The sequence below is a fragment of the Salmo salar genome, chromosome ssa12, assembly GCF_905237065.1.
Source record: "Salmo salar chromosome ssa12, Ssal_v3.1, whole genome shotgun sequence".
In the NCBI taxonomy this organism is placed as follows: Eukaryota; Metazoa; Chordata; class Actinopteri; order Salmoniformes; family Salmonidae; genus Salmo; species Salmo salar.
In genome coordinates this window covers 36,662,710-36,678,560 of record NC_059453.1, presented here as the reverse complement: position 1 = coordinate 36,678,560, position 15,851 = coordinate 36,662,710, and the positions used below count along the sequence as shown (strand labels likewise).

General features: G+C 43.9%; 1 protein-coding gene across 1 annotated transcript in view; it reads right to left on the bottom strand.

The window, feature by feature from the left end:
- LOC106564807 (inactive tyrosine-protein kinase 7) overlaps nucleotides 1–15,851 on the bottom strand; it is a 39,445-nt gene that overhangs the window by 2,005 nt on the left and 21,589 nt on the right. The window contains exons 2-19 of the mRNA XM_014131224.1: nucleotides 14,680–14,976; nucleotides 13,621–13,723; nucleotides 13,052–13,236; nucleotides 12,676–12,823; nucleotides 10,702–10,832; nucleotides 10,142–10,408; nucleotides 9,536–9,672; nucleotides 7,206–7,341; nucleotides 4,561–4,680; nucleotides 4,007–4,156; nucleotides 3,436–3,580; nucleotides 2,904–3,031; nucleotides 2,379–2,576; nucleotides 1,804–1,965; nucleotides 1,402–1,655; nucleotides 968–1,048; nucleotides 478–629; nucleotides 38–216 (exon numbers count right to left, since the gene is read on the bottom strand). Of these exons, the coding sequence (XP_013986699.1) occupies nucleotides 38–216; nucleotides 478–629; nucleotides 968–1,048; nucleotides 1,402–1,655; nucleotides 1,804–1,965; nucleotides 2,379–2,576; nucleotides 2,904–3,031; nucleotides 3,436–3,580; nucleotides 4,007–4,156; nucleotides 4,561–4,680; nucleotides 7,206–7,341; nucleotides 9,536–9,672; nucleotides 10,142–10,408; nucleotides 10,702–10,832; nucleotides 12,676–12,823; nucleotides 13,052–13,236; nucleotides 13,621–13,723; nucleotides 14,680–14,976 (2,973 nt within the window). The remainder of the gene's footprint in view (nucleotides 1–37; nucleotides 217–477; nucleotides 630–967; nucleotides 1,049–1,401; nucleotides 1,656–1,803; nucleotides 1,966–2,378; nucleotides 2,577–2,903; nucleotides 3,032–3,435; nucleotides 3,581–4,006; nucleotides 4,157–4,560; nucleotides 4,681–7,205; nucleotides 7,342–9,535; nucleotides 9,673–10,141; nucleotides 10,409–10,701; nucleotides 10,833–12,675; nucleotides 12,824–13,051; nucleotides 13,237–13,620; nucleotides 13,724–14,679; nucleotides 14,977–15,851) is intronic.

Below are 15,851 nucleotides of genomic sequence, written 5' to 3'. Positions count from 1 at the left end.
CAATAACACTTCCAAGATCCTGTTCGACTGCCCTCACCTTCGAGGACCTTGTCGTGGTCGAGCGCAGCGTGCGGCAGCTCCCCCAGGCTAAACACCTCCCACATGAGCACGCCGAAGGACCACACGTCCGTCTTGGTGGAGTAGTCATCCTCGAACACGGCCTCGCTGGGCAGCCAGCGCAGAGGGATCCACGCCTGCCGGTAGTGATAGTACTCACTGGAGGGGGAGAGGAGGAGAGGTTGATCTTTGGGTGATGTTTGGCCATTGGGTGGCGCCACAGTTAATTTAGTCTGTCATAGCTCATCACTTTACATATCACAGGTCTCTTTAAATGGAGACTTGCTTTGGGAAATCTATATTATCGATACAATTATTCTGTGACTGGATTCATCGAAATTAATCAAAACCTTAAATGTGGTTTTCAACCGCAAGGGATCTTTTCTAGTTAAATCAAGATTTAATTCAATATAATCTTACTCGTTGTAGACATCCTTGCTGAGCCCCAGTGCAGACACCTTGACCTGTCTCTTGGCGCTGATCAGACAGTTGCGGGTGGCTAGGTCCTTGTGGACGAAGCGCTGATTGGATAGATGCTCCATCCCCCGGGCAACCTGCAGACACACCCCCACCTGAGGGAGAGAGAGTGGGACATAGGAAGCATTAAATCGCTGTGTTTTCAAGCATGTGTGTGTCTTCAAGTGAGTGAGTTAGTGTGCGTGTTTAAGCATTTTAATGGCTTTTTTTTAAATCACATCTTATTAACCATAAGTTTCTCCTTCTGAGTGGTCCAACAGGCACAGTGAAAGCCAGTGGCATGATGCAACAGGAGATACTTACTGTAAGCACCAGCTACCAAATCCTGGCCTACTGCACTGAAGCCACGACCTGTTTAAGATGCTAATGTATGCGTTCTTTTGAGGTGTGTGTGTGTGTGTGTGTGTGTGTGTGTGTGTGTGTGTAAACTGACCTTCTGCTTGGTGCTGAGGTGATGGGACTTGGGTTTCTCCTCCTTGTTCTTGGACATCTTGAGGTATTGCTTCAGGTCCCCCTAGGAACATATACACAGGTCTGGGGTCGATGCTAAATCATGGATGAATTTTTTTTTAAAGGACACCCACACATGTTTTTCACTGCACTGGGGTCAATGTGTAGCTCATATTTTAAATCTGTATTTTATCAATGCACATGTATTTCAATGATGCAATTGACTGCCATGTAGGATACATAAAGTGTGTGTGTGTAGGGAGTAGGGTGAAGTTAAGTTGCCTGTAGACACAGATCTTGGGTCAGTTTAGCATTTCCCCCACTAATGGTTAAGGGTTGGGGGCGGGGAAGCTGATCCTAGATCTTTACCTAGGAGAAACTTCACCCCGGAGCGTAAGCAGGTAGCTCCCTCCTTACCAATTCAGCGTACTCCAGAATGAGGTAGTGGGGCTCGGCTTCTCTGCACATGCCCAGTAGGCGCACCAGGTTGGGGTGGCCCAGCTTGCCGAACATCTCGATCTCGCGGCGGAACTCCAGCTGCAGGGTCTCGTCCCGCGTCTGCAGACTCTTCACCAGCACCACTGTCTCCTCCTCATCTTCACTGCCTCTTCCTCCTGCCGACATGAGGCCTTTGGCTTTGGCAAGGAACACCTCGCCAAACTCACCTTTCCCTGTGTAGGACAAGGGAATCAGTATGATTGTATATAGCCTTTATTTATACAGGTAAGTCAACTAAGAACCAATTCTTAGTAACAAATGACAACTTTTCCAAATTCTTATTTACAATGACTGTGTGTGTGCGCATGCATTGCTCCATACCCAGAGTGGTGATGGTGGTCAGGTTGGCGCGGGGGTAGGGCCCTTTGTCGTGGCTGCTGTGGCGCTTGTTGTTGGCGCTGCTGGCTGTGGTGCCCATGTCGGTCAGTGCCACCTCCTCCTGGATCTCAGCGGTGGCCTGCCCGTTGGTCTGCACCGTGCCCCCTGTAGTGCCAGGACAAAATGGCATCCTTCAATACCAGTAACTAAACATTCTGATTGCTTGTACATACTCTTCTTATTTCTAGGTAGAAGAAACGTTAAAGCAACACAGACATGGAAATTAAGCATCACTTGAAACAGTTCTGTTTTGGAAGCTAACACATAGTTGTGGTGTTTACATTTATTTATTTTTGCCATTAATTGATATCATATTAAAAAAAAAAAAAAAAAATGCAACTGATACCGATATTGACTTTACATATCAGTGCCCGTCACTAGTAATATATGTACATGCAGTACAACAACTACACATATTTTAAATGTTTTCAATAAAGTTCAACTCAATTCTCCTCATACTACCAGGAAAACTAGACACTACCGAATTCAACTGAATGGAATCGACTGTGAACGCTGACCATTGAGGTGCTCTGTCTCGGCCTCCTCTGCCTCTGGGCCCTTTTGTCTCTTGGCATTGCGTCTCTTCTTGCAGTAGAACATCAGGCCCAGGACGATGATGATGTAGGCCACGGCGGCGCCCACCGATAGGCCGATTGTCTGGATCATCTTGTAGGGCGCCTTTTCGTCCTCCTCCAACGAGTGGTGCACGGGCTTCTCTGTTGGCACGCAGACACACACACGAAAGGGTCAGGTGATGTGCTTCTCTATTGAATTAAAGTCTTCTATTGGAGTCTATTGAATCACCATCTCAGCCTCAGATGTCAAGTGGACACTTCAAGACGGCGCCACTCAATTACATCCTTTCTAAATGAGACATTGCAGTGTTGAAATGTTTAATTTGTCTTGACCCTGTTACTGCCATTACACATTCAAGCTCCAAGAGGTATTTAGTTTAATTTCCTCCACCTACCACAACCTTAAAAATACTGTAGACAGCTGCAGCAGGCACACAAAGTTCATCAGTTTATCCCCTGGTGTCTTACCTACGACATAGAGCTCTGCCGATGTGTGGCCGATATTGCAGCTGTTGCCAGCGATGCATGTGAAGCTTCCCGTGTCCTCCACACTCACGTCGTGGATGACCAGAGAGCCGTTGGGCATCTTCTGAAACCTGGAGAGCAAACAGCAGAGGAGGAAACAGGGGTGAGGCCGTGGCTGCATTTAATTCCTTTCCCTCCTTTACTCCAGTCCTATTTCACTCCCTTCCAATTGGCCTTGATCTGAGGGGTCTCGAGGTATAAGGAGCTTCCACCATATTGCATTTACCTTAGAGAACTGCAAATAATGAAGGGTTCGACCTAAGGGAAGGCATAGGAAGGGAATTGGGACTGGCTGATGGCAATATGGCAAAGGCTAGATGGTTTCTTATCATGGTAGGGAAAATGTCACTAGCAAAACACACTATCCAAACATTCCGTTTAGCACGGTGTTCAGAACGAAAAACCCACAAATGAGAAACCAAATAGTACACAATGACTTTGGGCCTTAACAAAACAGACAGTTGTGGTTCTCTACCTGCTCTTGCGAGGCTCCAGGAACTTGTCTTTCTTCTTCCACTGGATAAAGGGCTGGGGGTCGCCGGTGGCCTGGCAGTGCAGAATGGCTGTGTGACCCTGGTAAACAGTGGTGTGCTCCGGCTCCATATTAAATGTTATATACACTGGGAGAGAGAGGAGGAGAAGGAAAGAAATAAATAGTGGAAGAGAAGTGTTGGTTAAGATGGATTTAGTTGCGTTGGAGTCTGGAGACAGCTTTGGTGATGGTGGCATTAGCACAGTTGATGAAATCATTGGTAAAAAAAAGAGAAACATTTGGGGTTTGTCTACATTAGCTGTGCACAACTTTGTTCTGCCATCTTGAGTACTGCAGTTTTTGTTTCTAAACCTAACCCTTGAACTTAATTACTGTCACAGGTTGGCTGGAGCATACATACACATTTTTTCACAGGTAGAAATCAATCTCTGGTTAAAGGTAGAGGACGACAACCGGAGGACCCTTGGTCTGTGTGGTGTCTGGTTGTATAGGTGGCAGCTTTGTGGTGTGTCTGTGACCTGCATTGGTGCCACTAGTGTTAGTGGAGGGATACCTGCTACGGTGAGCTGCACGGCGGCTGTGATCTGGCCCTGCAGGCTGTTGGATGCCAGGCAGGTGTAGTTGCCTGCATCATCCCTCGTCACCTTTGCGAAGTGGAGCACGCCGCCGGTCTGGACTACATGCTCCGGCAGCTCACTGCCATCTGCATGTGGGGAATATTAGAGATTAGGATTCACGTTTACTGTCCTACAAGTGGAGCACAGCTCACAGTTTACATAGACAAAACCCATTTAGAAATCACATTTACATCTACAATAGGTGTAAAAAAAATATACAAAAAAAATAAAAAAATCGGTCCGAAAATCTAACTATGCCAATAAGCTTGGTAGAAACAATGGGAGTAAGAAATATGGCGGAAAACCTGACTATTCCAATAAGCTAGGCAGTTATTACCATATTGCTTACACCCGTGCTATCCTTTGAGATCAACTAGAAGTGTCTAGGTACAAGGGGTAGGAGCTAAGAGTCGATTTTGGATTGGATTGAGTAACACAGTACTCAGACACACACACGTACAAAGGCAGGCAAGGAGGTCCGAACACCCACCTGCTTTGGTCCACTGGATGGTGGGGGTCTCGCGGCCCTTGGCGGAGCACTGCACAGTGCTCTCCTTGTCCAACTCCAGACACTGGGAGGGCTGGGGGGTGGGGGTGAACTTCAGCTTCTCTGGAGGAAGTAGACAAACGTGTTGGAGACAGAGCACAGAGTAGAGACAGACACACACATGCAGACAAAAGACACACACGGTTTCCGTTAGAAAATTTGGCGCTGTACAAGTGACCAGGAAGACTTAGATTTCTCTGACATTTTATACATTTACCGGTCATCCATATGCGTTATGGCGCGTAACCCATTACGTCTTCCAGCGTCATCAATAAATCAGCGATATTGGCCAAGAGAGAAATTTACATGTCCTTAAAAACAGCCTATAAAACTAATTACACAACACTATTTATTCTTGTGTTTCGATGTGTAGCATATGTAAAACTGAATTTCTTTATACTTAACAGATAGGCGACTGTCTGCTATACAGATATATGCGTTCAGAAATGGGGCTAATTCGTAAATTTCTATCAGAATATGTTTCTATAAAGACAGGCGTTATATTGAAAGATTATAGTGGTAACTCTGGTAGGCCTAAAATATTCTTCCTCATCTCAAGTTCAACTGTCGGAGTCATTTGGAGCCTTCATATCATAGGCCTGAAGTATAATAGGCTACACCCCACCAAACCTTCACAAAAGCTTCTAAACGTTATTAGGGTAAAAAGTAAGTAAAAAAGTAAGTAAAAGAAAAATGTCTCAACAGAATGAAACAAAACACTTGTGAACTGGTTTAAACCTTCAAAAAGGTTTGGAACAAGCTATATTTGCAGCAATTAACAAGAAAGGCTAGTGCTTACCTTACCAACAATAGGCTAATGATATTTATTTTACAACAGGCCTACTAAACACATCTTAAACTAAATACAGAGCAGACAATTAAAAAGACAGATCGAACTTAATTTAGCCAACAAAAATGTATCAACAGAATGAAACAAAACATGTTTTGCATATTTAAAGAACTGGTTTAGATGAATAAAATAGGCCTACAATAACAAATGACAATTAAAATAATAATAATCATCATCATCATGTTCCAACATTCCCTCTACCTGAATAGCAAGTTGCAGCCTGCATTTGGCCGCGCCAACATTCATCTCATCTTTGTCCACTACAATATTAGAGCTTGTCCATACAGAGGACATTCCCCTTGTAGCAGGGATCCAGACTAACATTTTCCCCTGCTGGCACTGGTGCCACTAAGTTTTTCAGTTGGTGGCACCAACCCATGATTTGGTCACACCAAATATTTTCACGGCATCACGCAATAGGACAAATTAGTAGGCCTATCATCTTATAAAGTAATTCAGTGCTTTATTAAAACGTGTATTAGACTACTGAGATGGTATTGAAGTAATAAGTTGTTTCATCACGTCATCTTTTTTTTTCATCTATTCATGTGATTCAAAATATTTGTCCAACCATACTCCAGTGATTGTCATGCATTTTGAGTAGAAAATTATACTATTGTTGTTACATTTTACTGTTAAAATAGGGATTCAGAATTTTATTTTGGTTGGGTTCAACAGAGGTGACTTTGCCTGCATCTTTATGTGATCTAATATCATAGACTAATTTATTTGGGGCTAATTCACCACCTGAGTAAGTGGAAACTCAAAACACATGAGCTAGATCACTAGCTCTAAATTGAATACCCACTGCTAGTAGCCATGTATAAATCTAACAGTACATTTAATGTCCCCAATTTTTTTTGCAGTTGTAACCTACCGCTCAATGAGGCCTATGCACAGCTCATGCACTCCGTTTCGCAAAGCCATATCAAATATCTTGTTTGTAAAATAGTTGCTACTGAGCTCAAAATGGAAAGTTAAGAAATAAAAAGTATATCACAGAAAGCTGAGAACATCCTCACACCACCGGTGACAACAGGATAGCTGTGTTTTACCTGCAATTGGTTTTTAAAATGTTATACAAATCAGAACACTTTTTTTCTCCTGGAGCATTTTTTCCCCCGGGAAAGGAAAGCGTGGCTCGCTCGACACAGCAGCAGGCTCCAGCGAAACCAGTACAGCGGCAAGTAGGCAGACACTTTCATTACAGGAATCATGAGGATAATGCACTTCACTGTTTGACCAAATCATGGTTTAGCCCCCTAAAGAAATAGGACGTTTTGAGTGAGGTGAATGAATGTGCAGCTCGCACCAATGCGACCAATACAGTTTAACTCATACAGACAAAATGAGACTAAATGGCCGCAGTCTGGAGCCCTGCCTTATAGGCTTTTCACTACTCTCTAACTTTCATTTCACTTCAATGAAAAAGGCCTCAATCTTCATAATCAACAGTAGCCTAGGCCAAGGCTCCTCTCTCCTCAGCAGGGCAGCCCCGGACACTTTGGCCGGCTACAGTTTTATTTAATCGGCATTTAATTTATTTGAAAATCGGCCAAAAGCCGGCAATTACCAGCTAATGGAAACCCTGATACCCACGCATATAACATGACACTCACACAAAAGTTATTTGTACACTCACACACAGGGCACACCACGAACACATCATGGCACTACCACACACTTGCATGCTGTCTCTCTCGCTTACAAACTCACACCTACGCATGTGCACACTCACCAAGTACAAAGACCCGGGCCCGGCCCTCCACCCTCCCGGCCTCCGTCTGGCTCCGACACATGTACAAGTGGTTATCATACACCTCCACACTGTTGATCCTCAGGGTCCCGTTGGGGTACAGCTTAAAGCGAATGTCCTACAGTCAAAAGATAATGGGTTAACAATAGGTTAAAAAGGTAATGAAAGTTACAGATTGCACCTTTATGCATATTTACTGTTCTGGGCATTAAAAAGTTAATCTGTATTGAAGCACAGTAAAAAACATGGGCTTTAAAGTGAATGTAAAATGCAGCGTCAGGGGCATATTTCAGAAAAGTATTTCAATACATGGATTATTCTTAAATGAACTTGACCCTGGTGTAACACTGCGAGAGAATGTCTCATTAACCGGATATGGATAGGGGCAATATTTTCACAGCCGGATGAAAAAACGTACCCGATTTAAACTGGTTACTACTCTTGCCCAGAAACAAGAATATGCATATTATTAGTAGATTTGGATAGAAAACATGCTGAAGCTTCTAAAACTGTTTGAATGGTGTCTATGAGTATAACAGAACTCATATGGCAGGCAAAAACCTGAGAAAAAGTCAACCAGGAAGTGTAGGATCTGAGAAATGTAGTTCTTTCTAGTCCCTTTCGAAACTACAGTATCTGTGCTGTTACGTTGCACTTTCTAAGGCTTCCATTGGCTGTCTAAAGCCTTCAGAAAGTGGATTGAGCCTTCCACTGTCTCTGGGCAGAGTATAGTAGCTCAGTTTCTGAGTGGTCTGCCTGAGGACAAAGAGATTGGATATGCGCGTTCCTGCGAGCACGCTGTTTTTTCTTTTCCTCCTTGAATGAATACACTATTGTCCGGTTGGAATATTATCACAATTTTACGTTAAAAATACCATAAACATTTATTTAAAACAGCATTTGACATGCATCCAAGTACGGTAATGGAACATTTTGACTTTTTGTGTCTCAAATTGCGCTCATGCATTACCCTTTGGATAGTGACCTGAACGCACGAACAAAACGGAGGTATTTGGACATAACTATGGATTATTTCGAACAAAAACAACATTTCTTGTGGAAGTAGCAGCCCTGGGAGTGCATTCTGACGAAGATCAGCAAAGGTAATACAATATTTCTAATACTAATTCTGAGTTTAGGTTGCCCCGAACTTGGCGGGTGTCTGAATAGCTCGCCGTGATGGCGAGCTATGTACTCAGAATATTGAAAAATGTGCTTTCGCCAAAAAGCTATTTTAAAATCTGACAGTGATTGCATAAAGGAGTTCTGTATCTATAATTCTTAAAATAATTGTTATGTATTTTGTCAACGTTTATCATGAGTATTTTTGTAAATTCACCGGAAGTTTTTGGTGGGAATACATTTTCTGAACATCACGCGCCAATGTAAAAAGCTGTTTTTGGATATAAATATGAACTTGATTGAACAAAACATACATGTATTGTATAACATAATGTCCTAGGAGTGTCATCTGATGAAGATCAAAGGTTAGTGCTTCATTTAGCTGTGTTTTGGGTTTTATTGACATATATGCTTGCTTGGAAAATGGCTGTGTGGTTATTTTGGTCTATGTACTCTCCTAACATAATCTAATGTTTTGCTTTCGCTGTAAAGCCTTTTTGAAATCGGACAATGTGGTTAGATTAACGAGAGTCTTATCTTTAAAATGGTGTAAAATAGTTGATTGTTTAAGAAAATTGAATTGTGGTATTTTAGCTGGTTTTGTATTTCGCGCCATGTGATCCCATTGGCTGTTGACTAGGGGACCCCGCTGGCGGAACGGGGTTCCGCTAGAGGAACGCCTAGATGAAAGAGGTTAACAATGTCCAGAACCGTATGTAAATATAAGTATATACATTGAGTGTACAAAACATGACATATTGAGTTGCACCCCCATTTCCCTCAGAACAGCCTCAATTCATCAGAGCGTTGACCACAAGGTGTCGAAAGTGTTCCACGTGGATGCTGGCCTGTTGACTCCTGTGCTTCCCACAGTTGTGTCTAGATATCCTTTTAAATATTTTGTCTAACCCATTTACCCTCTGAATGGAACACATACACAATTTGTCTGGATGCTTAAAAGTCTTTCTTTAACCTGTCTCTTCTCCTTCATCTACACTGGCTGAAGTGAATTTAACAAGTGACATCAATACAGGATCATAGCGGTCACCTGGATTTACCTAGTCAATCTATGTCATGGAAAGAGCAGGTGGTCCTAATGTTTTGTACACTCGGTGTGTAGTAGTTCTTAGTGTATATTCCCACTTCTTTTCAGAATGATCAGGACACACAGTTCGGACCACAGGACTGACCTCGGTGGTGATGGGGATGAAGTTGCGGTACCAGGTAACCTCGGGCTGGGGTGTGGCGCGGGTGTGGCAATGCAGGTACCCAGGGAGGCCCTCCTCCAGCTGGCTGTCTTCTGGCTTTGTCACCCACTCCGGAGGGGCTAGGGGATACACACATTTAGCATCTCTTCAAAAGTAGTGTCTACACCCAATACATTTCAGCGGGTGCAGGTCACAACAAACGCCACACTCCTGGAGAGCCACAGTCCTTCAGAGTTGTCCAAATCCCGCCGCCTCAACAGTGAAACACCTGGGTCGTGTTCATTAGGGCACACTGTAGCAATATGTTACAAAACAGAAATTAGCGTTTTTTTATTGGACAAGTTTACATACTACCTCCCTGCTTCCCTCGATTTTAGACAGTTTTCTTCCGTTTTGACCACAAATATCCTTTTCACACCATCTTGCTGACCTGATCTAAACTATGCTGGTTCTGATATTTTCATTTCACATTGTGCTTTTCATCAAGGTTCCAGAGACAATTGTGGATGTGTAACCAGACCAGCTTGGTTTGGCTCAGTAGTATGAAAAACCTTTACGGTCTTGGTCAGGCTTGAGGTCTATACTCACTGGCCACGGTGACGGTCAGCTCCTGCCTCCTGGTACCGGCTTTGTTCTGGCCCACGCAGGTATACAATCCTGAGTCTTCCCCCTGGGTGGGGCTGAAGACCAGCTCCAGTCCGTCCTGGTAGACCCTGCCCTCTGAGGGAACTCGTTCCCCGCCCCACTCCCACCAAACATCGGGCTCTGGGTGGCCGCGAGGGGGGCGGCAGGATACCCGCTCCAGGGAGTTGGCCGAGAAGACCTGGCTCTGGCTGGGGCCCATCTCCTCGATTTCTGTAAGGGAAGGGAGTGATAGTCCATGACATCAGAAAACAAAAACCATGAATTAAGACCGCAAAACGAATATTGTGTCCTAATCATGAAAGCAATACAGTACACCACTCAACTGTAGAGTGGAACTGTTGACCCTGCCGTGCCAATCCAGCTAAAGATAGTGCAGATTAGCAAGGGATAACATTTATTAATGGAGTTAAACTGTGACAAGGTTCAGTAAGTTAGACATAAACTGAAGGATTCAAACAACTGTCTTGAGGCAGTGTGTCAAAACTGTGCATGCGCTCCCTTACCTGCTAGGTTCACGGTGGCCTCCAGAGTGACAGGGAGTCCGCGGGGACCTTTGGCCACACATTTGTAAAGCCCAGTGTTTCTGGGTTTCACCTGGGTGATGAGCAGGGAGCCATTGTTCAACATCACCAACCTAGGGAGGGAGAGAAAGCAGGTCACAACAAAATACAGACTTCATTATGAATATTCTCTGGAAAGTTGGCCAACTCAGGAAAGAGGACCCGCTGTTTGTTTTACATTTTCTGTATATTTGTACATTTTAAAAGGACTCTTGGAAGAGATACTAATAAACATTAGCGGTTTGCAGAATTCACCTCATAATGTCGACACGCATCTAAAACATTCATAAACACAGGTACACAACATGCACAAGCACACACAGCCATAGAGTGGATGTATATGGTGGAGACTGCTTCAAACTGTAATTCACATCAAGGAGACATCACGCATCTGGTATACTTTTGAGATAGAGATATCTACTCATTCAAGTGTTTTTCCTTTATTTTTACTATTTTCTACATTGTAAATTAATAGCGAAGACATCAAAACTATGAAATAACACATGGAATCATGTAGTAACCAGAAGTGTTAAATCAAAAATATATGTTAGATTCATCAAAGTAGCCACATTTAGCCTTGATGACAACTTTGCACATTTAACCAGCTTCACTTGGAATGCTTTTCCAACAGTTCCCACATATGCAGAGTACTTGTTGGCTGCTTTTCTTTCACTCTGCGGTCCAACTCATCCCAAACCATCCCAATTGGGTTGAGGTCAGGTGATTGTGTAGGCCAGGTCATCTGATGCAGCACTCTCCTTCTTGGTCAAATAGCCCTTACACAGCCTGGAGGTGTGTTGGGTCATTGTCCTGTTGAAAAACAAATGATAGTCCCACTAAGCGCAAACCAGATGGAATGGCGTATCGCTGCAGAATGCTGTGGTAGCCATGCTGGTTAAGTGTGCCTTGAATTCTAAATAAAATCACTGACAGTGTCACCAGCAAGCACCCCCACACCATCACACCTCCTCCTCCATGCTTCGTGGTGGGAACCACACATGCGGAGATCATCCATTAACCTACTCTGCATCACAAAGACACAGCGGTTGGAACCAAAAATCTCAAATTTGGCCTCATCAGACCTAAGGACAGATTTCCACTGGTCTAATGTCCATTGCTCGTGTTTCTTGGCGCATGCAAGTCTCTTCTTATTGGTGTCCTTTAGTAGTGGTTTCTTTGCAGTAATTCGACCATTAAGGCCTGATTCGCGCAGTCTCCTCTGAACAGTTGATGTTGAGATGTGTCTGTTACTTGAACTCTGAAGCATTTATTTGGGCTGCAATTTCTGAGGCTGGTAATTCTAATGAACTTATCCTCTTCAGCAGAGGTAACTCTGGTTCTTCCTCTCCTGTGGAGGTCCTCATGAGAGCCAGTTTCATCATAGCGCTTGATGGTTTTTGCAACTGCACTTGAAGAAACTTTCAGTTCTTGAAATATTCCGCATTGACTGACCTTCATGTCTTAAAGTAATGATGGACTGTTGTTTCTTTTTGCTTATTTGAGCTGTTCTTGCCATAACATGGACTTGGTCTTTTACCAAATAGGGCTATCTTCTGTATACCCCCCACCTTGTCACAACAGAACTGATTGGTTCAAACGCATTAAGGAAATAAATTCCAAATGAACAAGGCACACCTGTTAATCGAATTGCATTCCAGGTGACTACCTCATGAAGCTGGTTGAGAGAATGCCAAGAGTGTGCAAAGCTGTAATCAAGGCAAACGGTGGCTATTTTGATTTGTTTAACACTTATTTGGTTACTTCATGATTCCATATGTGTTCTCATAGTTGTCTTGTCATAGATGTCTTCACTATTATTCTACAACGTAGAAAATAGTAAAAAAAAAAAAAATGAGTAGGTGTGTCCAAACTTTTGACTGGTAATGTATGTATGTGTATATATCAACCCAGTCTTACCGGGACTTGTTAGTGATGAGCTCGTCCTGGTGGTACCACTCTTGGGTGGGAGGGGGCTCGGCGGTGAACAGGCAGTTAAGGAGGGCCTCCTCATTCCTCATCACCACCAGGTCCTCAGGAACCACCACGGGACGAGGGAAACTCTTATCTATACAGAGGGTAAGGGGTGGGGGGGTGATAGTGTGAGTGTGTGGTATGAAGAGACTGAGAAAGAGGTATACAGTACATAAGAAAGGTCAAAGGGCTCTCTTCAGCTCTGGCTTCTATTCACTATGTTGATGCCAGTTGGGCTGGGTGTTGCTTTGCAATTAAACTATGGGGAAAACTGCAATCTCTCCTCACCTCTTCTTTGTTGAATCTTTGTCCATATACACACCTATGATATTGAGGGTGAAGTTGGCATTGCTGCACACGTGCCCGGCTGGATTTTTGGCACAGCAATAGTAGAGGCCATTGTTATCTGGGCTGGCACTGGGCAGGGTCAGTGTTCGCTCCTTGTTGTTGATCTGATGGCTCTTCTCCGGCAGGCGCACGCCGTCTCTGTACCAGTGGCATGTTGGTCTGGGGGAGGAAGACATGACTACGTAATATGCATGAGTGAGTTGGCACATAAGAACAAGTGGAGAGACTGATGAATGCTATAGTGGTTAAATCAGTCCTCAATAGTGACCAGTATATTTACTTTGTAGTTTTGACAAAATCAAGTGGGCATCCTTCTACATAACACAATGAAAGTCCAGTGAAAACACAAGGCAACGTGGGGTCTTGTAAAGGCGTCAGAATGCTTCAGTTCAGCTAGCTGAACGAGTGTGCTCACATACTCAAGACGTTTGCTTGAAAAAGGGGGAATAGTAGTGTTTGTCTGTTTTAATATGCATTAACTCATCCAAAGAGTTGCGACTGGGAAGCATGCGGACACCTTAAGGCTGCGGTTGTGTTTCTCACCGTGGGTGTCCATCGATGTTGCACCTGAACGTCACAGGGGCAGAGCTCTCGATGTCCTGCTCTGATGCAGGATCCTTCAGGGTCACACCACCACTCTCTAGCCCTGTGTGACAGACAGATCAAGACATTATCTATCGATCGATAGAGAGAGGTAGGTAGAGTGAGTGTTACAAAAAAGGCAGAAGGTAGAGAGCAAGCACAACAGGAAGAGGGAGAGACGGAGGATTTTAAAAAAGGAGTGAAAAAAAAAAAAAAAAGCTGTCAAACCCCCTCTTGCTGCTCATTAACACAAACCAGCCATTCACACCTGGCCGGCTAACTTAGCGCCAGCTACCAAAACAGCCCCTTCCCTTTAAGCTGACCTTCCTTGTTCTGTGACACAGCCAGCCAGACCAGCCGGACGCTGCAACTTCACAAGCGGTCCATCTTGGCAGAGGACATAAAGGACAGCATTGTCCGCCCCGCACTCAAAATAACCTCTCACGCGGGCGTGACTTCGTTCTTTGGTCCAGTGGAAATAAGAGTTAGAAAAAGGAAAGCACTGGCTGGTTCTCGTAAGAGTCTTCATAAGTATGAGGCAGCGTTTTCTTAGAGCTTCAGGAGATGTGTTTGATACCTGTTATATAGATGGAGGTTGTAGAGACACACATGGGAGGACATGCATATTGAGTTGACAGCTGGAAGAATAAAACTAAATAACTTTAAATCTATGGTTGCAAGGCAACTGTCAATAATCAAAACAGGTAGGTCTGCATAAGGTCTAATTGCTGTGTTGCATAAGGTCAAATTGCGCATTGCTGTGCAGCCAATTCAATGCATTTGGCAAAATTATTGCAGTAACATATATATAATTATGCCTATCATTTGTTATTACACTGTCACCCATGCTTACTTTGAGTGCTAGATTGAGTCATATCAATATCGGAAACATCTGTATAGATTTAACAATTGCACATCTATTTACAGTATTTTGGTTATGAGAACGCAAAACACTGATTTAAGGGCTTACATTGATGAGAATTAAGTAAGTAAAATTTAGTAGTATTTAAGTGAACTCACATTTGATGTTGAAGGACGCCTCGGTGGAGTGCTCCTCTTCTCCCGTGGCATTGATGGCAGCCAGGCACTGAAAGGTCCCGGCGTCCAGCACGCGGTCTACAGCAGTGAACTTGAGGTTGCCTCCCTCCCGAAAGCGGCGCTCCGTGTCGTTCACCGCATCGCCGTTTTGCAGCCAGATGTAACTCACGCTCTCCGCGTCGCTGACCTCGCAGCGTAACATGGCACTCCGGCCGTGCAAGGCATCCTGGGACTTGGGCTCCTTGATGAAGTGGAAGGAGGCGGCGTGAACAGTGAGAACTGGAGGATGGAGAGAAGAGAGAAAAAGTTAGAAGGAATTAGTTGTTAAGCTCTGACGTGTAACGCTAAACCCAAAAGTTATTTGGTTCGCAACAGAGCCTGTATTTAATGCACATACAAATTAAATCTTATTTTTCTTCCTTGAAAAGATGAAGTTGTCCAATGGCAGCTGGGAGTAGAGAGACAGACACCCAGGTGTGCTGCAGTTAGACAGACAAAAAGACAAACACCCAGGTGTGCGGCAGACAGACCGTGGGCCCCAGTTTCTCTAGACATGGTTCATAACTCCTCGGCCTCCCTCCTCTTGCTGAGTGACATGCCAGGTATGTACTCTGTCATCCCAAATAATAACCACGTCTCCTGCAAGATCATCAGTTTCCACTTGCATTGCTACATGCACAACAAATGCTGGCCAGGAGATTTTGGATGTTGCTAAACACCCCACCAATGAACTTCAAAGTGGTTTGGATGACACAACACCCTAGGTGAGCTGTAAATAACAAAAACATTCAGAAAAGTTAACTATCCTTTTAAGGGTGCAGTATAAGCCATTATAGGACACCCTATAGGACATTGCCACTCATTACATTGAAACAATACTATGTTGTCCTTTCGGCTTGTTTAAGAGGCATTCAAAATGTCCAGATTCCAAATTGAGCGCAACTCATTAATTGATGTCAATGGGAGATGTGTGCATAAAAAATGAGTTACACAAGCGGCTCAAGTCAAACTACTAGAATAATAAGTGTGTACCGTCAAATTAATAAATGCTAGTAACACTAAGTATGAATTTCAATGACGGATTTGTTTTTCTCCCAATGTCCCAGACGTTGAATAGAGTGCCACTGATCCTCAGTGATTGGCAGGGCCTGTCT